The 26,627-nt window shown below is 30.9% G+C and overlaps 1 protein-coding gene across 4 annotated transcripts in view; it reads right to left on the bottom strand.

Moving 5' to 3' along the window:
* LOC124353671 (serine/threonine-protein kinase MAK) overlaps positions 1 to 26,360 on the bottom strand; it is a 50,244-nt gene extending 23,884 nt beyond the window's left edge. The window contains exons 1-3 of one of the 4 annotated variants that reach the window (XM_046803624.1): positions 26,160 to 26,360; positions 21,449 to 21,612; positions 11,809 to 11,863 (exon numbers count right to left, since the gene is read on the bottom strand). In XM_046803624.1, the coding sequence (XP_046659580.1) occupies positions 11,809 to 11,863; positions 21,449 to 21,549 (156 nt within the window). In that variant the 5' untranslated portion in view covers positions 21,550 to 21,612; positions 26,160 to 26,360. Of the gene's footprint in view, positions 1 to 11,808; positions 11,864 to 21,448; positions 21,741 to 26,159 lie in introns of all 4 variants that reach the window. The other 3 variants (XM_046803623.1, XM_046803622.1, XM_046803625.1) reach the window with 3 other exon arrangements.
* Positions 26,361 to 26,627: the final 267 nt, after the last annotated feature.

The raw sequence follows: 26,627 nt of genomic DNA, 5'->3' as shown, positions 1-26,627 counted from the left end.
TGGTATATGTTTAATACAATACAGTAATTAAGATATTTATTTAAGAGCACTGACTGAAATTAAATGAAAATCTTGTATTTGAACAGGTAAATGTAAGTCCACTTGGCTTTTTCTTACACTTAAACAGTAGACATAACTACTAAAAATATGTGATAAATACATTGTGTTTCTATGGACACACAGTATTTTTGATTGACACATCATGATCAAGATAGGAAGAGTTTAACATAAAAACTAGACCAAATGTGAATCACTGATCTGATTGGTACGTTGCTCCTCTTGCAGAAAATTAAATGAGTTAAAGAAGTTAAAATCCCATTGCCTTCTAAAGAATGAAACTTGATTATTAGGGAAATTAAAGAGATGAAAACACCTTTTCCTAGGGTTGAATTTTTTTGAATTTTTATTTTGACTACTCCTTAATCACTTCAAATTCAAATCGGACTCTGAACACAGACATTAAGTTTCACACCTTTCCATAACTTACTGGGATTCCATGCTCTGAAACTTCTACAGTGAAACGAGACCTGCCATCCACACCTGGAGGCTAAAAATACCACCGCTAACATGGTCACACCCCAGCAGCCATGAAACAGAGGAGTTATTGTGACATGCGAGGTTGAGGTGTGATCACAACGTGTTGTTGCAGCCATACCTGTCACATCAAGTCACGACCACTTGACTGGTGACATATTCACCGTAACTATTGATCACACATCGAGGCCATCTAACTCAACACAACTGGTTACCATGCCAGGAACGTCACATTCAACTTCTTATATTTCGCATTGTATACATAGTCGTTTTTGGTGGATTCAAACAAGAAAAATGAAATAATGTGGTCACTATCACATTGACACAAAGGTCCGAGAAGGTATCACGACAGTACCTATCCTGGCCAGAGGTGTAGCCGGGGAAAGATATCAGGATATATACTCCATGAAATTTTGAAAGAAAATTTTTTTTTAAGAACAGTAAAAAATCAATACACCACAAAAAATTAGATTTAAATATTTTTTAAATTACTTGTGCCCAGGAGAGCACTACAATTTAATTTGTTGTGTGTACAATCATACTCCACCACAGTTTAGGTAATAATTCAATGTTTTCTGTTTCAGCCTATTTCAGCTTTGATAATTTTTAACTTGTTTTTTGTTCCTTATTTGTAATATATTTTTTTTAAATAGTAAGAAAAATGTTTTGTTATTTTGAACTGATTTTGATATATAAGTGTTGTCAGGTAAATACTTTAGAAACTGAAAACCAACATGTCCTGTGAGTTTTATTTCTATTTTTAAGAATGTTTAAACAAATTTAAATTAGGCTTAAATCAGTTATTTGATCTTAACATTTGTCACATTATTGTTTCAAGTTTAATAAAGCCTATCACTCGGAGAACTAGAAAAATTTTACTTAATACGTTACATGTCTATCTCAAAAACTAATTGAGATATAAACGTGAAAATTTTGCATGAAGCTTCACTCCTATGTACACAACATCGAGTTCCATGATGGTGCATGTCTTCCAGTGAGATTTGGCTGAGTGAAGTCTACTTTCCTCAGATATCTCAAGAACAGATTAAGTTATAGCCTTGGAATCTTGCTTATTTTATTCTACCACTAAGGGAGCTGGTAAAAATATTCTTCTGACTGTTTTTCTGTTTTCCACAGGATTTCTCGTGAACGAAATGTGCTATAGACTTGAAACTTTGTATCCAGTTTTATTTCTATACAGGCAACAACAAGTTTGAATATACTTGTCTGTTCATGTGATTTGGCTGAGTGTTAGCAAAGCCTATAACTCAGTGGGATATCTTGAGAATTAATTAAGCTGCAGAATTTAAATTTTGTATGTTTTGCTATTACTCAGAGGGCTGGAAAAAGTCCAGTTGTGACTCGTAGATCTGTATCCCTATTGTGACTTGGCTAAGTATCGTACCAGGACAAAAAGGAATTGCAGGAAATGAGATGGCAGACTGGTTTGGTCAGAGCTGGAGCTATGTTGCGACTTGTAGGACTGTAACCCTATTGTTACTTGGTCAAGTATCGTCAGGAACTGTCAAGAAATGTGTGGCTGGGAAACCTCCCAGGCCTGAGACAAGTGAAAGCTGTCATATACCCCAAATCAGACAGCAAGCAAATAGTCAAATAGACAGCAGAGCTATTCTTGGCCTCAGCAGACCAAGCATCAGATTGCTCTCTAGTGTGATGATTGGACATTGCCCTCTTAACTACCACCTGTTGAAGATAGTTATCTTTCAGACAGAGATTTGTTGATTTTGCAAGGAGTCCACGGAGACTGTTGTATACATAATTTGTGACTGTGAAGCGATTGCTTTGATCAGGTGGAAAAACCTGTACAGGGCATTTCTAAAACCTCCTGACGTGGGATTTTTAGCTCCCAGGGATGTATTGAGATTTATTAAGAGCCTCAAGATGACCTGGGTTGTCTAGATTTAGGATTAAGTCACAATAGATCCTCAGGGCCCATGGTCATGGGGAGTACTATTTTACCCTTTTGACCCTCTAGTATTGTATCGTACTTATTATTCCAAAGTCTCAAGCATGGGATGATATATTACCTGAATTTTCAAAAGTCCATGGAACTTAGATAGTCATCCATCTTGTCCCACCTATTAGAGAAGTTAAGTTCGTTGTCTCTGAAAAAAGCTGCAAAATAATACCAACAACTTTGCAGAGTCCAGATTCTTAATGTGATGTGTGTATATGAACATTTTAGATGTACTAGTATGAAATACCACTGTATTTTTGTGACAGAGCCATCATCCTCAACCGGTTGTCATGATACTTGGCCACCTTTGTGGTATGCAAACTGGCCAATGCAGGAACACCTCTGTGTTGGATACAAATGGATTGTCACCTACTTTGCAGTTCATGTTGGGTTTACATGAACCGCCATCAATGCTCGTTCCACGTACCAACCAGCATTGGATAACGCTCCAGCCATTGGTTACATTCAGCTTCATTACTCTTGATGCGACCTCTATGGCAGCTTTATAATCCATGTTCAGCTATCTCCAATACATGGTAATTAAAACAGCAGTGAGTTTCTAAATACCATTTTTCCTTTGTAGTAAATTGTAGATTCTTTGCTTTTGACTCTTTTCGTTTCCTCATCAATGGTACAGTGGTTAATAACCATAATATTAAGTTAAACCAAGATGCATAGGTTACAAAATAAGCCTACATAGGGCATATCATTCTTTCAACTCAAATTGCACAGATCCATTCTTTTTCGAACATTCCTTCACAGTGCCATTTGTAAATTACCCTCTGAAAGGTGTATCAGAATATTCACCAATGATGCTACTAAAGTAAATTCTGTTGTTGCACAACACTTTTGTTGACATATGGAGTACGAAATTGAGTGTGGGAGGTTATAAGGGAATGAAAGGAAGGGTCAACGTCCCACACATTGAGGGGTCACACATCAATGAACCCCCCTGCCCCTCACCACAATCCTTCCTCACAGCTGCCACACTGTGCAGGATATTAATCATATTTCCACTATCTTGATTGTATGACCTCGTTTCCTTCCGAAATATTCTTAGTACGTTTTCACTTCCTTCACAACTATTTCAATTGTCTGTAGCTAAGTTAGTAAACCGAAACAACAACTGTTTCTAAAATTGTGTAATAAACATTGGCCTCCTTTGAATACTTAGATAAATAAACATACAAGTCAAGTATTTATAATCTTAAATGATTTAAAAAACCATTAACTAACAAATACTAGTCATCTGATTTCGCTGAAAATGTTTAACACTACAAAAGAACAAAAAACAGTCAGATATGTAAATGAGTCATCATGGGAAACTCTTCCACTAAAAATAAAGATTAAAGATTGAAATAGTATAAACACTAACTGCGGTGATATACTCAAGCCAGACCATAGTACCAAGTAACCAAAGGTATCCACAACAGCAAAGGTGTTATGTTTTAGAAATGTTCTTCTAAATACGAGTATATTTAAAAATGAAATTTGTCTGTATGTCCTTTATAGAATCGTAAACTATTTGACCAATCATTATGAAAATTTGTATGTATATGTATTTTTCCATGGAGAAGGTTTATATGCTATGCCCATTGATATAACTCGCCATCAGGCGGTGCTGCGAAAGATAAAAGTTTTCAAAGGGCCTGCACATTATAAACTGCAATTACGAGACGGTTACGTATATTAAACAGCCAAACACTATTTGAAGGCATTAAGTTATGATGTATATTTGTCTTTAAAATAAATTTCTGGTTGAACTTAAAGCTTAAGTGTTAGACCACTTTATAATAAAGTACATGAACATGTACAATATATTTTTGACAGATTTTCTTGATTCTGGCAATAAACTCTACATTGCAAATATAATTTACTTGAACCAGAAGTGCTCATACACGGACAAAGCTTACGAAAAACGTGCGAAGCCGTGGGAAACAGCTAGTATAAAATATAAATCACGATTACCATCGGTACATTTGGCTCTTAAGAATAATAAAACAATATTCAGGATAAATATTTAATAACTGACTAGGCTGAATCTGTTTTAACATTTTGTAGAGTATTATTGCTTTAGTATGTGGTGTACACATCAATTTTTATGTTAGAAACCTTACGCAAAATAAGTTGGTTTCTCGAAGTTTGCACTACAAAAATATAAGAAAACTCCAAATAATAAAAAGAGTGTAAAGTGTTCATAAACAGTGTACACAGAACATTCATTGGAAAGGCAGAGTGGTCAGTCCATCTGTAGGGATGGGGGATGGGGCAGGGGTGAAGGTCAAGGACTATGGATCGATGAATGGACACCAGTCTGTTCTGACCAGTGATTAGAAACGTTCAACCAGGGAAGTAATTGGGAATTATTAAATTAAAATTTTTACTTCGGTCTTAACACAATCAGCCTATAAAAAAAGCAATTTTTACAACCACATAAAATATAAAAACCAAACTAATTACACATTGTGATATTTTCTGTGGTATAATGGCTAGTTTTTAAAGATTGTGTTTAAGTCACTACCAGTGTGAAAATAATTTTTTTTTATCTAAATGTAAATTTAGTCTGTATTAAATCATTATATTAAAGATGTAAGATATGCTAGACTGAGTAAAACCCAAAAGTCTTTTAGCTTTGTTTGTATAAAACTTTTTAATAAATTGTCCTTGAACATTAGAAACCTTCCAATTAACGCTTTTAAAACAAAAATTAAAAATTGGCTGATTAGTCAAGCATTTTATAGTGTAGCTGAATTTCAAAATGGGAATTTCTATTCTGTAAAATTGTAATCCAAGATATTATGTAAATATGTGTTTTTTACTTGAATCTTTACATTTATATTGTGTGTGTTTAATTTATTTATAGGTTTTATTCATTTATATGTTTTTAACTTATTACACTTATTGTTATACATTTTAAATGTATATTTACCATATCTTATTCACTTTTGTTGACTATAGATGTATTCTATTTGACCCATTTAATTTGACATGTAACCTTTAATATCTAAGATTAAGGCTACAGTAAGGCTGTGTAAGTTTGACTATGTCTATTGCAACTACTGTTGATTAATGACAATAAACATATTTCATTTCATTTCATTTCAATTTTGTATTTGTCACATAATGAGTCATACCAAAATGTTTTAAAATTAACAACTCATTTAACTACATAATGATTTTTAATATTTAACTTTTCTATAACCATGATTTAATATGTATTTAAGACAGACACAATGAATGTAGAAAAGAAGATAACCTGATTCACTAGGTCTTAAAAACAGGTTTTTTTTACTAAATATTTTCAACATTATATTTTGTTAATATTAAAGAAAATAACACAATTATTTTTTATTTTCCTCTAATCTATTCAAACCTATGTGCCAAATTTGGGTTCCTTAGCTTAAATAGTTCTAGAGATATTAATTTTTTTATACAAAATGGCGGATAGACAATTTTTTTAAAATCTATATTTATAGGACTCTTTTGCTTGAAATGATGAATACTATCACTCACAGAAGTTTGTGAACACCGTGTATAATAAAAACAAAAAAACGCCCTGCATCTGAACTAAATAAATAAATTTACAACATTTTTACTAAGAAAATATGAGCTTTGTATTAAATAAGACCCAACATGACATGTCAAAATCCTCGAGAATAAAATTTATTTAATATTTAATAATATTAATATTAATAATAATATTATTAATATTAATATTACTATTTAATATAACAATCATTACACTTAGAGGTATAATATATAATAATGTAACGGTTAGTCACAAATGGTTTGTTTTTATCATTTAATTACATGGTATGTAATGTTTAAACGCAAAAGCAAAGCACTTTTTGTGTTCAGAAAGTTTCCACATCTAAAGATTATAATCTAGACAGCAAACTGCAAAAAGACTACACGTGGTATCCACACATTTTAAACGTCATTCATATCTTACATGGTGACTAACTTTTGTCTGGACTATTTCCACTCAACAACATATAAAAAGTGTATTAACCGAACATTTAAACTTAACATGTAGAACCGCATAAGTAAGTTGAAAATTGGAAAATAATCTTTTCATAGAAAATTAAGAGCACAGAATAAAACAGAAAATATCTCCTTGAAACTTTTCATGTTCCTAAGTGATTACAACCACAAGCACATGATTTCAAAACAAGTTTCTGCACAGTTATATTTTCAACACTTGTAAGTTTCAGTTGTTAAACCGAACTTTAATTATTTCCACCGCAAACCACCGGACGAGTTCCCAAGAAGACAATTTGACGTCTACAAGTTTATAACTATCTTCCCACTCTTTCAGACATGCTACAGTCAGACATGCAAGCTTTGGCACTAACCTACATTTCCTTTATCTATTCAACCTTCTTCCCATCGAGAAAGTCTGTCTCACACCAATAGGAAATGTTTCTAACACCTTTGTGCTCCTTGCAGTGCAGAAAACTTAATTTAAACTACTTTTCAACTATTTTTTCCACTGAAGAAAAAAGTAAATTAAAAACATAACCTGTTCAGAGTTTTAATTGTTAACTTGAAGTAAATATAATATAATATTACTTCAAGTTGACAATATTATTATTGGGATAATAAATAACAAAACTAACCATAAACAAAATAAAACAATGATGGTATGGAATAGTATTTAAAGCCCAATATGATCTTTCTTACAAATTTAGAAAATTGTAATAGTATCTATATGAGGTAACTGGGCAAGTTTGAACAAAATACTTTCCACACCCTGTACTTTAAAAAAGGGTTGAAGGTGATATTCTGAAAGTGCCTAAAGCTACAAATCTGTATGTTAGTAATAATAGTGTTGACTGTAGTGATCATCTTCTAAGTGACTTTCCATTATTTTCTGCCAAAGAAATAACTAATAATATTTTGACCCTAAAAATAGTAAATCATGTAGGTAGTGTGAAATTCTATTTCTATTGAAATTATAAGCTTATTTTATGTTATGCAGGTAGCCTTGTTTTGACTTTCATTTTCAACTTAACAATCAACACGTATATTTCAAACTAAATTAAAATTTTCTTAAATTAAGTCTGTTTTTAAAATTGATATTAATAATTATAAGTCAATTTCACTATTAAATAAAATATCTAAATTTAAAAAAAACCCTCAATCAAAGGATAGTTTAGTTTCATGGGAAGAAATAGTTTAATTACAAATGAACAATGTTTTGTAAAAAATATAAATACAGAGTCAGCACTCATTTGTTTTGTCATCAGCACGGCAGAAGCCTTGGGTTGTTCACAGTGTATTGCTGGTATTTTCAGTGACCTGTCCAACGCCTTTGATTGTGTAAATCATAAGCTGGTTATGACCAAAATGCCAGAGTTGGTATTAAGTCCTAAAAGCACTTCAACTAATGATTGCTAACCTTGACGAGAGGAGGCAGAGGACAGAAATTCATGATAATATAACAGGAACGAGTTTTACGGTCTACTTTGGTTCCCTATCTGTTTTAATGTTTATAGCAGCAACTAAAATTAATAAAAAGATTGTTTTGTTTGCTGATGATACTAGTGTTGTGGTTAACGAACTAAAATCTTGAAATCAACAATAAAAATTTACAATAACTGATCTAAGAAATTGGTTTAAAACTAACGGCCTTCCTTTGAAGACAGAGAAAACAAGCATAATACACTTCCCAACAGGAAATAACGACCTTGCTCACTGCCATAAATTTCTATCTATCCTAATGGACAAAAAACTTTAAATTAAAACATCATACGAATCACTTGTTAACAAGTTGACTTCATTTCAACTTTCCTTAAGAATGATTCGAAACTCAGTTTCATTAGACATGATCAAGATAGTTTACTTTGCATATGTACAATCTCTCGTTAAATATGGTATTGTGTTTTTGGGAATGTCAACTTAAATGTTAAATAAAGTTTTTAAGGCCACAAAAGAGTATAATCAGTGTAATATCAATGGTCAATTTTTGGTCAGCTGTCACCATTTATTTGAAAATCTAAATATATTTACTTTAACAAACCATCACATGTACAAAATTCTATTTGTCCAGTAAAAATAATCTTTTTCATCAGTTTAAAAATCAGCATTTATGTAATACTAAACATATTGATGAGACTTAACTGTCTCAAGGCATAATTTTTCTTTATTTGAAAAAGTCCATTATATTTAGGGACTCGTATCTACTACAATAATAATCCCTCTAACATAAAAATTGTTAACTTTGAACAAGTTTAAGAAAATTATAAGAGAATATGTTGTAAAATAAAGTTTACTGCAATGTTACTGTATATTTTGTATGTCTTATTATATCTGTATTCTTTGTTATTCAAATTCTTACATTCTCTACCAGCTTCTTCTTATTAGAGTATAATACTTAATTTATACACAAACACTCCAATAATTATTAAATTTTATTTTTTTAGGCCTTTAGTGTTTAAGAACACATCATCAGACCCACATACTGAATGGCTCCATCTAACACAGCCACCATCTCAAAATTATTAACTGCTTTGTCACAATTGATGTGCTTCATTCAATTGATTTAGCTTGTATAAAAACCAAAAAATTTTGTAAAAAACCTAATTAAATTTGGGCCCTCTTCTTTTACACTTGCATTCACAAATATATATTTCTATATTTCTTTACAAATTATTTTAGCTTATTTATTTTCTTAGTAATATGTAACTATTTTTAATTACATTAGTAACTAGTGATAGTCTGATAATTATATATATAATTTTGTTCAATTTTAAAATGCCCTCACTAAAACTTCAAACTTAATTTTTCTATAACACTAGTTCTGTTTTTTTTAATTCTACACTACACTATACTTTTTTAATGTAACCACTAATTTTAAAGCTTTTAGAGGAAAACAATTAATGTTATGCATAATAAAATGATAATTTGAAGAATGTTTCAGAATGTTACTACATTATGAAAAGTTATTTTATGAAACTTTTATGATGTTAAATTACTCATGAAGCTTGATTTTTTTGAAGAACCCATAATATTTGTAAAAATGATAAACCCATATGTTTGTGAGAAGACAGCTCAAAACTAAACAAAAATAAGAACCCACTATCATAATCGTCACTATCATTGTTTTGTTAGTCTAAAACAATTTGAAATCATTGTGTAATAGACGTAACCAGTGGCGTAGCGAAGGGGGGGGTCCAGGGGGTCCGGACCCCCCCCCTGAAAATTTTAAGACACATAAAAAATAAAGCATGGAGCAGGAGAAAAAAGGAGAGTTATCATTACTCTTGTCTACAAACATTAAATTGATTAATTTAAATTGATTAAAGTGACCGTTGTTAAAAAATATAAATTGTCCTTTCGTTTAAATCATAGAGTATCAAACGATACTTAGGGCTCAGCCTTTCGGATAATGTAGTGTAATCACAGTATTTCTATAGGGCCGCGGGTCACGTGACGTCGCAAAGTAACCTGGACCGTAAACACGGCGAACACTTTAAATTAGCGACCACTTCGTTCAAATTCGTCTTGAGGACTTAAAATGACTGCTTAGAGTTAAGTTACGACGTTGATTTTAGGTGTCATTAAACTGTAGACGTGTATATAATTATCGAAAAAATTATAAAAAATCACTTTCGGTTGGAAAATACACTTGAAAAACTCTACAGATTAGAACTTCAACTAATTTGGACTTCAGTGATTGAGGTAAATGTGGTGTTTTCGACTGAGTTAGGACGACGATTTTTGTTATCATTAAACTGTACAATGTACCTATATAATTATCGAGAAAAAAATCACTTCCGGTTGGTAAATGCCGAAGAAAAGGGTCCTCTACAGATTCAAGTTTTGACAATTTTGAATTTCATTGGTTGAGGTAAAAGTGTTACTTGTAATTATGTTAGGACGTTTATTTTAGGTATTAATTCAACGTCGACTAATATTTATATATATATAAATATCGAGTAGTAACAAAACAATAAAATCACTTTCCGGTCGGAAAATACCGAGGAAAAAAAGCTCTACTGATTCAGATTTTTGAGAATTTTGGATTTCACTGGGTTGAGTCATTGAGATAAAAGTGGTACTTAGAATTATGTTTAGAAACATTGATTTTAGGTATCAATTGAACGCCGACTAATATCTATATAATTATCGAAGAAAAAAAATTGAAAAAAAAAAATCACTTCCGGTTGGATAATACACCGGAAAAAAACTCTACTGATAAGAAGTTCAGACTACTTTGGATTTCACTGACTGAGGTATTATTTCATTTTCCTTAATATATTCCGATCGGAAGTGATTATTTTAGTTTTTTTCTCGATAATTATATATTTATTAATCGGCGTTGGATTAATATACCTAAAATCAATGTCCTAACATAATTATAAGTACCACTTTACCTCAACCACTCAACCAGTGAAATCCAAAATCATTCAAAACTTGAATCTGTTAGAGAGCTTTTCTTCGGTATTTACCGACCGAAAGTGATTTTTTTCTCGATAATTATACAGGTCGAGTACAGTTTAATGATAACAAAAAGTCGTCGTCCTAACTCAATAAAAAAATACCACGTTTACCTCAATAACTGAAGTCCGAAGTAGTTGAAGTTCTAATCATTAGAGTTTTTCAGGTGTATTTTATTTCCGACCGAAATTGATTTTTTTTTCCGATAATTATATACTTGTCTACACTGTAATGATACAAAAAATTCGTCATTATAACTCATTCATAAATACCTCAATCAGTGAATTCCAAAGTAGCCGAACTTCTAATCAGTAGAGTTTTCCGGTGCATTTTCCGACCGTTAGTTTGATCTGTAGGTTTACCCGAGCAACACTCGAAAATTGCCCTCCTTTTCTGAAGGGTTTTCGGCCGTCAGTGGCCCAATGTCCCTGAAGGGGTATTTCATTTTCTCCACAAGAATATAGTTGTGTCAATTATACGCTTGAGTGAAGCTCTGTTTTTGTTCTTTTTTCTTTCTTATCCAGTGAATCCAACATCACTTTGGTGCCTTCTATTCGGCCAGAATTGAACTTCGTAAAGTTTTTCTGTAGCTATATAAGAAAATTTGGTGGTACTAGAGTTGCTGTGAGAGTTGAATTTGCCTATTACATCTTTCCATTTTCTATAAGGCGTAGTTACTAAAGCTCCAAATTTTTTGGTATTTACCTTTTACATTGGCAAATAACACACAAAACGTCCCCCCTCCCCCGTTTTCGGACCCAAATTTTCGGACCCCCCCCCACCGAACGTAAATTTCTGGCTACGCTACTGGACGTAACACAGATTTTATATGTTTATAAAAATATTGGACCTACCTTCACCTCCCGGAGGTTCATAGCCTCTTCCCAAGACTTGTATTTTCTTTTCATTCTGAAAAAAAAAACAACGAATATTTTCAGTAAATCAATTAAAAAACAATATCTTTGAGTATAAAAATAATTTTCAAATACAATATTTTATTTGCAGCAGTAGTTTGGCATAATTACTGTATATATTACCCACCACACATTATTCCATTTTTACCATTTAAAAGTAAGTAATAATTACTTATAAGAACATTTGCATGTTTATTGGTCTTAAGTTCTGAAAGTATTGCCTAAAAACTACTGTTCAGAACATGTGTAGTGTGCATGTATAAAAAATACAATCATGGAGTAGATACAGCAACTAATCCTAGAGAAGTAGATAAGATAAAATATTTATTGGTAATTTTTAACAAATAATTGCATTGACAAGTCAATACAATTCATACATGGTTGTATATTGTTAATTACTAGTGCTCCAAACACAAGCTGAGACTGGGTCTAAACATTATAAATAATACAGTGATCAAGGGATTATAAATAATACATAAGCATTAGGGACTAGAATAATAAATAATGTTAAAAGTAGAGGTACAGAATGTCTTTAGGGTGGGGGTAGGGTTTCACAATACATTTTCCATACAGTAAAATGTATTATTAATGTTCACTATTACCAAGTTATACATTGACTTTAGTTAATGGGCACAAAAGATAATCTAGTGTCTTGAGTTCAATTTCAATCAACTTGAACTTCAAGAGAGTGGATCTAACCCCGAAATTGTCCCCTACACATGAATGAGAAAAATTTGTACCTTTAACTTCTCTTCACATACCTACATAAACTCCTGTTGGAGAGACATTTATTATACATGTATAGTATTTGGCGGCAAATAATAAAATTGTATGGTAAGCTTTTCATAAACTTTGCCCGTGTATGTGCACTTCTGGTTCAAGTGAATTATTCCAATGCGATGTAGAGTTTACCTTGCCACAATCAAAATATCTGTCAAAAGTGTATGTTTATAGCCATTGTACACGTACATGTACTTTATTATAAAGTGGTCTAACGCTCAAGCTTTAAGTTCAACCAGAAATTTATTTTAAAGACAAATATTCATCATGACTTAGCACCTTCAAATAGTGTTTGGCTATTTAATATATGAACTGTCTCATAATTGCAATTTATAATGTGCAGGCACTTTGATAACTTTTATATTTTGCAGCACTGTCTGGTGCTGAGTTACATCAATCGCCATATAAACCTTCTACGTAGAAAAATACATAATATACATAAAAATGTTCATAATGATCGGTGAAATAGTTTCTGAGTCTATAAAGAACATACAGATAAACATTCATGTGTATATATATATATATATATATATATATATATATATTTCTATTAATACTAGAAATTGAATAAAAATGTTAAGAAGTTGTTTAAACCTACTCAATAGATATTTAAAGTTATAAAAAAATTTAAGAAAATGTTTTATTATATAAATAACGTTATATAAAAGACAAGGATTAATAAATTTTATTTCAACTTCAGTATTATACTAAAACCTCTCATCCAGCAGTTAACCCACAAAATTTGTGTTAATTAGATTCTTATTCATACCTGGTAGTTTTATTTTATTTCTTAAAAAAAGTGACAGAAAACCCAAAGATATACAATAAATAATTAGTAAACCAACTATACTTGATTCATTGTTACATGTTTTGTCTCTCCTAGTCCAAAATCACAAATTCTGAAAAGTGATCAGAGTTTAAAATTTGCAAATATTTTATAGAGAAAGCACAATCAAAATAGACAATACTGCAAGACATAAAAATATTGTAGAGAAAAAATGTACTTTAAAATTATTAGTTGGTAGCGTTATGCATTGTTATTCATGCATAGATTATTGCTTTTTCTACATACACTAGCAAAAACCAACACAAAGCAATAAACCTAACATTATGGGAATAAAAAGAAGAAACAGCATGCAAGCAATTTCTGATGGTAGTTATTGAGTGAAACAGGAACCGGAAACGAGCATTAAAATAAAAGATGTCATGACGATCCAGCCAATCCTTTTAATACAGTTTCATGGTGTTGTTCAAGGAGCAGGACACGTTATCTCCCAGATCTGAGTCATGCAACCCTTATGAATAATGCAAGAACGCCCACACAGGATTAATAACATTCCACATCCGTTGTTCCGGGTTACAATAGCGGTAAATGAACCCTTTCTGGTTCAACGTATTCCAAAGTATACATACAGAAGTATATTATTGTGTTATGATGGCAACTTTAACAAATGTAATTTCAAGAGTTTAAAGAGTTTTCCTCCAAAAAACGGTTTGATAACCACTTAGTTTGAAAATAATCCTTGACATAAAAAAATAATTACAATAGACAAAAATGGTATTCATTTTATATATTTATACAATTTTTTTTAAACACACTTTTATTCAAACATCACTCACTATATACAGGGTTAATAAAAAGTCAGACATTTTATTAACCCTGTATAATGACTGGTGTCCTTTTATAGTAGTTGCAGGACTTTGTAAGCCACATGATATTATATTAAATCACAATTTAAAATTATGTACAATTTGGAAAAGTTCATTCAGTTACTATGAATTTATAATTGAAATTATAGAAAAAACTATGACAACTATTACAAAAAACAATATTGCCTAATTTCTGTTTTTGTTATTCTCTGACTGGTTTTTTTTGGCTAACAAATAAGTTATATTTTACTATTTTAAATTTTAGTTGGTACCAGCAATTGTACCATATGTATGTAATTAAAATTGTTAGTATATTTTTTCAATTTATTTGTCAAATTCTTGATAACTACTGCTATATTCATGTAAAAATATCTAAACTAAAAAATGTATAAACCTAAAACTTCACACACCAGTCTCAGTATACACTTTCACCAGATTACAACTAAATTTAGTTTTTATTTAAAACTACTGTATTACAACATAAAAAATTGTGGAAATGCATTAAAATGAAATACACAAACTTAATTTCTAAGTCACACATTCATGATATTGTCCTTAAAGTTTGCAAACGCATAAAAAATAGATGGATTTTTCCAAACACATAATTAATTATTTAGACACATGTTTATTTTTATGGTGTCAAAAAAAGTAAGTTCTCACAAAGTAACATATTATTGTTGATGTTATTGAATTTTGTTGAATATAAATTTTCTCCATCACAAAAAGACTTTTATGTAAAAGAAAAAAATAAGCAAAAAATCATGTTTTTGTATTACTCTATACATGGGTAAAGTGAGTATCAGTCTGTGTCTGTGAGCAGGGAACAGAGTTCGCCAGTCTTCATCAATACTATATTTTTAAAATTAAAAAGAAAATAACAAAAAATGAATACTAATTTATTATGTATTGGAACAAAACTAGGAAAAATCTAAGAGAAGGGAATACTTTATCATCAATTAAAAATTATTATGAGGCCAATATCGAAATACAAAAATGAATACATATAAAGAAATGTACTTTGAAGATGAATGTGAAGTAAAGTAAAAACTACTATAAATCAAAAGTTAAAATATTAACCAAATAAATTTTGAACTGTAATACTTTGTAAAGAAATAGTACACAGTTTTATTGATCAAATGACCAATCTGACTGCACAAAAAGTTTATGTATGCAAAGTGAAACTCGATCTTTGTTATAAATTGAGTTATAAACTCGTTGATTGTCATTTAAATTTTAAGGTAACCGTCTTTCTTAACCGGTTCTAAACATTATTATTAGACAAAATTTTTTGTGTATTACATTATTTTATCATAATGTTAATGGTTGATTAAAAATTTGTGAATACATTTCATAACTGATTGAAGATGAAAAACAGAAAAAGGTACAGTATCTCCTAAAGTGCTAAGTTATCCATCTGCCTCTGCATGTGCCTTTTATTAAATATTTTATATCTAAGTAAGCAATTAAATTACAAACTGCAAATTAGGAGTGGTAGATTAAACAAGCAAAAATATTACAATATTTAAATAAATATTCTTAACGGTTGTCTTTACAAAAGATATTATTCCAGGAAGACTTAGTCAGTATGAATATACTGACTAAGTGAATTATACAATGTTTATTAAACTTCTGTTATTTTTAAACTCTTATAACAACTTTTATCGTGTATTTAGCAAAGATTATCTTAAAACATTGTCTTAATGCATAATCATTTTTGTGCTCAATATTCAAAATCAAATCATATGGTTTTTTTAAAGTTATATGAATAAAAAATTATTTTTTTATAACAATATTTTTTTCTCTCTATCACAGTTCAGTAGTAACATTAAATTATACCTTAGGACATGTTCTGAGGAACTGTAGAAACGTTTGTTATGTTCTGTTGGGTCCTTAGATAGTATGGACCTGTTTATTCCTAGTGTGAATAAATAACCATGTAAATACATTTTAACAGTTGAAGTGAACATGAATCCAACGTAAATTGCATGCAGTTGTAAAATAGCAGTCAGATTGGAGTTTCTCAATTTTTTACTATCTAATTACAACGAATTATGTAGTAATGAATATGTTTGGGTAGTTAAATGAAAAGCAATTTATTTTTAACCAATTAACTGTGTAGTCATTTATTATTGTTTTCAGTTTTACAGTAATGACACAATAGTTTTTGTCATGTTATTAGTTATGAGTTTAATTCACACACTAATTTTGCTCAAAATCTTGTTTTCTTCTGAAGTCCTTTAAAAAATCATTCATAATTTTTTTTAATGATCAAAGGTGCTATTGCCAAATTGTATAATATGATCATGCATTTTGATAGCTGCCATTCATTTGTTTCAAGTTTAAGACCAATTTTTGACTTGATTGGAATATATGATACTTCTAATAATATGTATTCATAATTTTGAAAAACACAAACTTTTGAGATTGTATCACTATTTTGAAACCATTTTACTTCCTAGTACACAATTTTCAGTTTCAAGGTTTCTAAGTTCAACAATTACGTTAACAAACTAGATGCAAATGCTAATCATATATTTAGGTCCGGTACAAGTATAATGTTTTATTAATTAGTAGTATTAATATTGCATTGAACTAATAGACACATAATATTGTAGCCCAATATTAACTCACATTATCTCAGTGGATAACTCTGTGTGGTATACTACAGTCTTTAGTCATCATAATAGTAATACTCTACAGGCAGATATGAGTTATAATAGTGTATAACCAAGGACGTAGCAAACGAGGGGGTCCAAGGGGTCCAGACCCTCCCCAAATTTTCAATTATTTTTAAAATTTTTAGTAAAAGATTACTACTATTTAAATAATACAGTATTAATGACATGTACTGCTTAAAGATCGTTCTCAACAAAGAAATGGGTCAAGAGCTTTTTAATGGACAAAATGGGTCTTACTGTCTGTTCACTATGGAAAAATATTAGTTGTCTGGACTCCCAAAAATTTCGTCCTGGCTACATTCTTGTGTATAACAACAGTTAAATATTGTGTGAATGTATAATGTTAACAAAGAGTTAATTTCTCACTTATAAAAAAATCAAGTCTAAAAAGTCTTAGTCATGAACACTTACAAGTTTTCTTCAGTTATCAATAACTCAAATCATGATGTTCTACAGTAAGATAAGACAAACAATTTGTCTTATTTAGCACCGACCATCAGTAATGGTGTTGACGACCTTCAAAACAACAATTTTTCTGTTGTTTTAGTGAAATTCTTTTGTGAAAAAGCTTTGGTAATTCAACTATAAGAGAGTACCCAAGTAGCTCAAAACCCTCCTCCCAAAATGAAACTGAAACACAAATATTAATAAATATTTCATATGTGTTTTTCTATTCAAAACTGAAATCCGTTTACAATGGATTATTTTTTATAAAACTTAAACCAAAGGTTACTATTTGGCCAAAGTATATCCTCTAGTGAGCATCTTATCAATAAGGAATAAGGAGGAGAGTCGGTACGATACGAAACCGTTGGTACTGATAAAAAGTGCAACAGTCACAGACAGGATTCGGACCTGCGCTATCTGTAACTCAGGCCCAAAGTCTGAAGTCTTAGACTACTCGGCCATCAGAATTCCTGATATGTGACCATTTCAACTCAATTAATTTAGTTCAAAATCTACTCTACTCAAAACTTGAATGTGAGTAAATAGTAAAATAATGATTTGGTTAACAGTAAAATATTTTAGGTATTTAAGCATGCTGATATCATTGGTTCAATTACGTATCATAATATGCGGAAATGTGGTTATCATGCATCATCTAACACTTTTCTCTCGGCAATAACACTGATGTTGTAGAATCCTTCAAGAATTTATACTATAGTTGTGTTAAAACAAAGCTCTAATAAACATAATTTATGAGTCTTAGGAGATAATTTTTTTAAAGAGATAGGCTGAACATCTCCTACTTTTGGGGTACAACCAAACATACCATATGCCAACCCTCTCTGAAATAATTGTTTACATACAGCACTAATTCAGTGCTATGTTCATTTTTTGTTAAACTTTCTGTATGTTTAATCTTATGTTCTACGTTTTTGTCACCTACAGGCAAGAGAAGTTCTTGATACATCGTGTTCCAATTATTATGTAACACTTAACAATGGCAAAGGTCCATAACAACCCTCTAATCTTTTCAAATAAATTGTCAATAATAAATGACTTAAAAATACAGTGTTATTACCTTCTTACAAATTTCCTTGAGAAATATCTTTGTCTTATCATTAATCCTTTGAAAACAAATATCACAGTCATTGGGGAAAAATCAAGCATATAATATAACATAGCTAAGGTGAAAAGGGTAGATTCAATGCGAATGTTGAATTTAGCTCCATTTTATCTTCCGCTTAGTGAAGCATCTGAAATCAGTACATTTGCGTAGAATCAACGCGTCCAACCATAGCTACGTTATGTGTAGAAAACTCGGTTGCTCCGCCGCGCTTTGGGATTGTGTCTAAAACATCGTAGTGCACCTTATGAGACAATGAGAATATCTAATCTGACGAAACAAATGGAAAGATTTCATTTTGAGCTTGTTCGTCACTGAATTTTTAGATCTCTTCAGAAGGACATTGACTCTAGATTCCTTGAGTCAAGTATGTAACAGTGTCAGATCTCAGACGCTGCACTAAGCGGAAGGTGAAATTGGGCTGAACTCAACATTTGCATATAATATACATTATTAAGCTTTATAAATACTAACAATTGGATCACCAATACAACACACTCTCTGAAGATGAAATTGTTGTCACTTGCTACTTTCATGTTTAATGGAAAGTGCACTTATGAACAAGGAAAATGGGATAAATGGTACATGCTAACAGACTTACTGGCCCCTCAATGAATAAACAATTGATGCTGTGAAGATATGAGACTGAGATTTGGTTTCCAGCAAACATATGCAATGTCTAAGTTTACTGGTGGGCTTTGTTTGGCTTTGAAAATAAAATGATTTGTTCAGCTACCTTGATAGATTTATCTAAAGCTTTTGATTGTATTCCACATAAATTACTCTTAAAAAAACTAGAAGGTTACGGTATAAAAGGTGAGGAATTGAAGCTCTTTTCATCATATCTCAATGGTAGAAAACAAATGGTAGTACAAGGTAGAGACAAATCGGATCTTAAAAATGTTACAATAGGGGTACCACAAGGTTCAGTGTTAGGGCCTTTTCTGTTTGTAGTGGCTGTGAATGACTTTGCACACAATATACCATGTTTTTCTGTACTATATGCTGATGACACCACCCTAGTGAGTAGCAATGAAAAAATAGACCAGCTATTGATAAATCGTAGGAGGCTGCTAGATGATGCAAATGAATGGTTCAGATCTAATTCTCTAGTTGTAAACCGTGATAAAACAGAGAATATATGTTTCTCTCTTGATAATAATAATTATGATGATTTAAATTTTAACCCTGTAAAACTTTTAGGAATAATATTTGGATAGTAAGCTAAGCTGGGATGTACATGTGCAAATGATGTGTAAAAAATTGGCAAGAGTCATCTACTTACTTAGAAAATTAAGATTCTGTGTTAGCATGGATATGCTCATGACAGCCTATTATGCCTTCTTTAATTCACTTTTAATGTATGGAATTTTGTTATGGGGAAATAGTAGCGCTGCTCAAAAAGCTTTTATATTGCAAAAAAAGGAGCTAAGAGTTATTAAAGGTTTACCTGACAGAACTTCTTGCAAGCCCCTTTTCAAAGAATTGCAAATTATGACTCTGCCAAGTATGTATATATATTCATGTTTATTAAAGTGTAAAGAAAATTTAGAAACATATCAGCTCAGACAAAATATACATAATTATAATACAAGGAACAAAGGCAAGCTAGATATGGTAAATTTTAGGCTAGAAAAAACTAAGAAAAGTCATTTATGCATGGAAATTAAACTTTTCAACAACTTGCCTGATAATGCATGAAGAGTTAGTATTGTCAAGTTTAAAACTTCTATTAGTAGTTGGTTGAAGGACAAAGCCATTTATTCAAATGATGAGTATTTGTCCTGTGACACTAGTGAAATAAAATTTTAGTCTACTGTTTTTATCTTTCTTGTTTCTTTTAAAGTTTATTTATTATTTCTCATTGGACAAAACCTTTTGATGAGCATTTGTCCTGTTTCAATCTTGACGCCACCGTTACAAATTTGTTGAGTTGTTATTTGTTTTATTCTCCAGTTATTACTTCTTATATATTCTATTTATTGTTGTTATGTTATGAACTTATTTATTGTAGTAGTACATTACGTTTTAATTATTTATTTATTTTATTATAGGCTTATTGAATAATTTTGTATACAAGAAATTAAGGAATTTGGTATTGGCTAGTTATATGAATATTCTGAAGATGTCAATTGCATTTATATATGTTTAAAGACAAATAAAGAATCTTGAATCTTGGGATGAATAGGGATTATCTGGCAAAAAGAAGATGAAGATATAATTGAATCTTAACACAATTATAAATTTATTTGATCACAACTCCTCAGTTTATCAGAAATACAATTTTGGTATTTTTTTTTACATATTGCTTGCTTTTCATGCTTAATAAAACAATAGAGTTTTATCATACATTTGTGTGTGTATGTATGTATATTTTGAATCAATTTATTTATTTGTGACTTGCTTATTGCATAATAGTTAAGAATATACAATTTAAAAATAAAACCTACTGTTATTTTTAAATTCTTATAACAACTTTGATTTTGTATTTAGCCAAGATTGTTTTAAAACATTATGTCTTAATGCACAAATATTTTTTTATTCAATATTCAAAATCAAATCATAAGGGTTTTAAAAAGCCAAATGAATAAAAAAATTATCTATAACAATATTATCTTTTTTCTCTATCACAGTTCAGTAAGAAAATTTAATTTACCTTAGACCTGATTTTTTGATTAATATTTTCAAAAATACCTGCAAAACACTAAAAAAAATATTATCTTCTCACCCAACCACCTCAAAAAAAACCAGTTCAATGCAAAATTTTAGTATGTTGTTGCCTAACATTTCAGGACCATACAATATATAAACATGTTTCCCTGAGCCTTAGACCTAGCCACGATACACTTCATGTGCACTGTCAGAGAAAATTTGAAAAAGCGTTTCTCCTAACCTATCTCACCTTTTGATGGCCACCTTCTCGCCCGTGTCAATGCGTTGGCCGAGGACCACCGAGCCATAGGTGCCGTCTCCCAGCTGATTGAGGGTGATATATCGGTTCATCGTTGTGAACAAGCATTCCTCAGTCTAGCCGTGGTCGTCTTCGCCACCGTCGCCACACTGACACTACACCACATTTACATATCAGCGGCCATGTTGGTTGTGTTGCCGCGGCAACCGTAGTACAGCTACCTCTCAATCAATAGCAGGTGGGATGGGCCCAACCATGTGAAACAATAACTACCACCTGCCCACTGTACAATCAATACAGTAAAATCAACACTTACAGTTTACAAAACTTTCTTGTGAATTACGTATATTTGTATAATTAAGATTAAAAATTATTTCCAAACAATTGAAATAATTAATTAAATACTGTTTGTGAAGTTAAAAATCTACAAATTATAATTAAAGCATGAATTATATTTATTTAAATTTTAGCAGTTTTTATATTTAAAATAAACTAATACTACTGCACAATTACTGCAAATTACATACTGAAAAAACTACAAAATTATTTCTAATGTCTGACAATCAAAGACTACTTTAAGTGAAGAACTTATGAAAGCACAACTGTGACTCTGTATGGATACTGTGTATATATTTCAGGATCACATTTCTCTGCTGAGTTTCAAATAGGCAGATATTGTTATTTTAAATGTTTTAGTCTTATAATGTTACAAATAGATCTTTAAAAGAACTATATAAAAGCTGATTTATTATTAATAGATTATCATAAATTATTATGATACAAAGGTTCTAGGGTATACATGTTTTACAGACTTTTTATCAATGGTCTTCTTAGTTTACAAAAGTAAAAATATCAATATTAGCTTGTTTTATTTAAAAAATTATAATAAAACCAAAGAACTTTACAAATCTTCATGAGCTAGCATTAATTAAATAAAGAGGTATTTGAATGCAAGTTGAATGAAACTAAGTGTGGCAAGAAAACAGAATGGAAATATTTGTGTATTCAAATACATTATTGATGATTGTTCAATTTAAGAAATTTCTCCATTTTTTAAAAAAGACACTGAAAATTTATTTGCCCTCATTACCTGAAGAAAGGTACAATCTATTTGCCAACTATAGCATTCATACACAAAATGATGATACACTAAAGGGGTGAGATTTATGGCCAGAACCTTTGTTCCATCTACATATGCAGCACAAGTTGAAACTTTAAGCCCCAGGCTTCTTTCTACGATACATTGTTACTTTTTTCACTATTATTGTAGCTAATATATCTCTCTACTTCCCTCCATGTCTTTATCACTCAGGATCAACGGTTTTTTTAACTATTCCTTCTTTTAATCTTCTCTTCAAACTTCAGTTTTCACAACTTTGTTTCCGTTACCTAAATTCCAGAGTCAATTGTTTCGTGTTGCCTCTCAATAGTTCTCTGACATACTGAGAATTTTCTTCATTTTGTACTGTGATTTAAGTCTGCAAAAAATGTTTCTTTTAGTTTATACAGGTTATACCATCTCTTTGTTGTTTTTCCTTCATGTATTTTTTTAAAACTGTGTTAATCACCACTACTTAGTATTGTGTTGCTTACACATTTCCACATCTGTAACACTTTACCAGGGTCTACATGATCATTGATCCTACAACTCTAGGTAATTCTAAGCAATATATGGGTCAACCTCGATTTTTCTCATATTACAATATAATGTTCCAATAGTCAATTAGAAAAGGAAATGACTAGAATTTCTTGCCGGAAAGCAGTTATAGGGAGCAGGCAACCGCCAGACGGTCATATATTGCTTAGAGTTACCTATTAGTGATCAGGGGCACTGACGTGATCTGGGCTTCAAATTTGGAATTACTCGAGTTAATTTTTTTTTCTAAAAGAGCAAGCAGCGCGAAGCGCTGCGCAGCGGGCAGGCATCGTGCGTGATCCTTTTTTTATTAAAAATTTCTGATAAATTGTTATTACATATTACAATATAATGTAGGTAATGTATGTAAAACAATTTTAAACACATAATTACATGCTGGAAAGCAAAGTAAACCAATATAATCCGCCCAATACAAAATCTCCATAAAAATCTGGTAAAGGAATCTGTGTCATTCCTTTGGCCTGAATCAATTCAGTATATACGAAGATCACGCACGATGCTTGCCCGCTGCGCAGCGCTTCGCGCTGCTTGCTCTTTTAGAAAAAAAATTAACTCGAGTAGTTCCAAATTTGAAGCCCAGATCACGTCAGTGCCCCTGATCACTAATAGGTAATTCTCGCGGTTGCCTGCTCCCTATAACTGTTTTCCAGCAAGAAATTCTAGTCATTTCCTTTTCTAATTGACTATTGGAACATTATATTGTAATATGAGTTGCCTGCTCCCTATAACTGCTTTCCGGCAAGAAATTATAGTCATTTCCTTTTCTAATTGACTATTGGAACATTATATTGTAATATGAGAAAAATCGAGGTTGACCCATATATTGCTTAGAATTACCCAACTCTATTTCATGTACAGGCTTCCTTTTCTCCCGACACATTCGAGGATTCTACAACAATATGCTCTCCAGTGTTTCTTTGTCCTCCTCTCATATTCCTGAGCTAGTGCTTTATATTAATATTCCTCTTTGAAATCCTCCCAGTTGATTTTATTTCATTACTCGTTTCTCTTGAACACTGCTTTCTTTAGTACATTAAATTAATATTTTATAAAGAATTTAACAGTTTTAAGGTGAAAGCAAATATTTATTATGGTTACAAACTATATAAACAAAGTGTCCTGCAAAAAATCGTATACTCGTACATATTTTTGGTTAAAATTTAAACAGAAACAACAGCATTTTGTAGGTGAAAATACAATATTTTATTTGATTATTTATGTTAATTTTCTTACTAACACTTTTCTTTTATATTACATTTTCTTAAGACCTCAGAATGGAGGTCAATTATATTCCACCCCGAAGGTTAGTTACCATCTTAGTTAAGAAATTGTGGTTTCTACTAATGTTTGTTACTTAACTCAATGGTTTTAAAGATAATTTAGTGTTTTATGATTTCTTACTGCATGACCTTTTTGTTTGGAGGTCAGATGGTTTTTATACTGAAGCGGTCACTTAGCATAAGAGTACAGGGTTGGCATTTCTTTTTTAATATTTATCAATTACGCCAAGGATTGCAAGGATAATTTAGAACTTTATGATTCTTTACCAGATAATCTCAATTTGGAAACCAAATGTATTCCACTCTAAAAAGATTATTTAACATAAGCGTGCTGAAATGCTGTTTCTTCTAATATTCTCAACTTACCTCAAGGTCTGTAAAAAGGATAACTTAGAATTTTTTTATTTTTTACTGGATGACCTCCAATTGGAGGCCAAGTTTGTGTATTCCATCCTGAATCAACTAAATAACATAGAGTGGGTCTCTGCCCATGTCCATTATTTACCTTAAAGATTTTTAAGGATGATTTGAATTTTAGGATTGCTACTGGATTTCAATTGTATTCAGTCCTGAAGTCCTTGAATTAAAATGGAGTGCAGAGATGTGAGTTTTGTTCTAACATACATCCAACGTTCTTCACTTATTCCAAAGATTCTGATGATGGTTTAGAATATTGTATTTTTTACCAGAAAGCCACCTTTTGAAGGTCCAGTGTATTTTATTAAAAAGCATCAAGATAAGATCTTCCTATAATCATCACATAACTTAAAGATGTTGGGAAACTATCTTAAAGTAGGGATGGAGATGTATTATGGAGTTCAGATTACATATAAGGTTTTTAATCAGATTTCTTCATATAGTTCAGAAATATTTCATTGTTTATGTTTACATTGTGGGTGATATCCGTGTTGGGTTTTAACAATTTTATTTTCTGGGACAATGTGATAACTGTGCATACTAGTTAAGCTGCAAATCTCGTATAATTATTTTAACAACTTGTTTCTTATAGGCTCATTATTGACATACACATTGCCTTTTTAATTAACCGAAGTAAATTGATTGCATAATATCCTTGTACACAAAAAAACAAAGAGTATTGAGTAGATTTAATATGTGCAAAGTGTTCCTACATCATGTTACAGGAAGAATGAGCGTACTCTTAGCAAGTCATTTTAATTCAAAAACTTAAAATTACACATAACTTTCCCAAAAATAATCATTAATTTTTCTTTATTATGTATTCCTTATCATGCTGTACAGTATTTGTAGTTTTTGTTGAAGTTCTTAGAAGCATTTAGTTTTGATATTTAATTTCAACACAGTTTGATAACACTGAAATAAGCTATTTTTAGTACCATAAATTTAAGTGTTAAAATGTGTAAATAAATACATTTCAAGAATTTATTTATTTAAAGTTAGTACTTATTTGCTGATCTTTATTACATATCATTCTAAATATCAGTTAAATTGGATGCTTCTTTCCAATTTTATCTATTCAATCATTACATAAAAATTTTAATTTAAACAATTGACATCTATTCATAAGAAATTCTGCCATATTTCTCTGTTAAAGATTGGACAGAGAAATAATTATCAAATCCAATTAAGTTTACAATTAACTTTCTTTCTAGATACACATGTATTAGTTTTATAAGTGATTATAATTAACCACTTCGTAACTTTCAGTAATAGTATGTTATTATATTCGCATAACAACTAATCGACTAATTAATTACATGCCAATAAATCAGCACAAATCGCTCACCTGAAAATCCGTTTTCAGTTATGATAATTCGTTTCGGTGTACTAAAACGTAATAATATTAGTTTTGTTAAGACACTACTAAAACATTCAAATTCATAATGTAAACAAACAAAACATAACAAATATACATCACAAGGCAGAATCGAAGCAGTTCATATTTTCGTGGTGGTTCAACTTGATGGTGACAAGTATACCAACAGTTATCGTTATTATTTTCTGCTATCTCAATTGATTACACTGTATAAATGCAACAGGTGAGGTCGAGTTATCGACATGGGCTCTTAGCACCGGTCGTCCACTATGTAGCCTACACTTTCATGTTCCTGCTTCATTGCACGCTTTCTGTAAAATAAAACATAACGTCACTGCAATGTTACTGCTACTTATTTCAGAGAATTATGAAGTTTCCCCTATACTACCATTAATCACGGAATGCTACCTTCGCAAATTTCACATATTTTTATTGTAC

The sequence above is a fragment of the Homalodisca vitripennis genome, chromosome 2 (genome assembly GCF_021130785.1).
Source record: "Homalodisca vitripennis isolate AUS2020 chromosome 2, UT_GWSS_2.1, whole genome shotgun sequence".
Lineage (NCBI taxonomy): Eukaryota > Metazoa > Arthropoda > Insecta > Hemiptera > Cicadellidae > Homalodisca > Homalodisca vitripennis.
The sequence above is the reverse complement of the archived record's forward strand: the minus strand, read 5'-3'. Positions and strand labels throughout refer to the sequence as shown.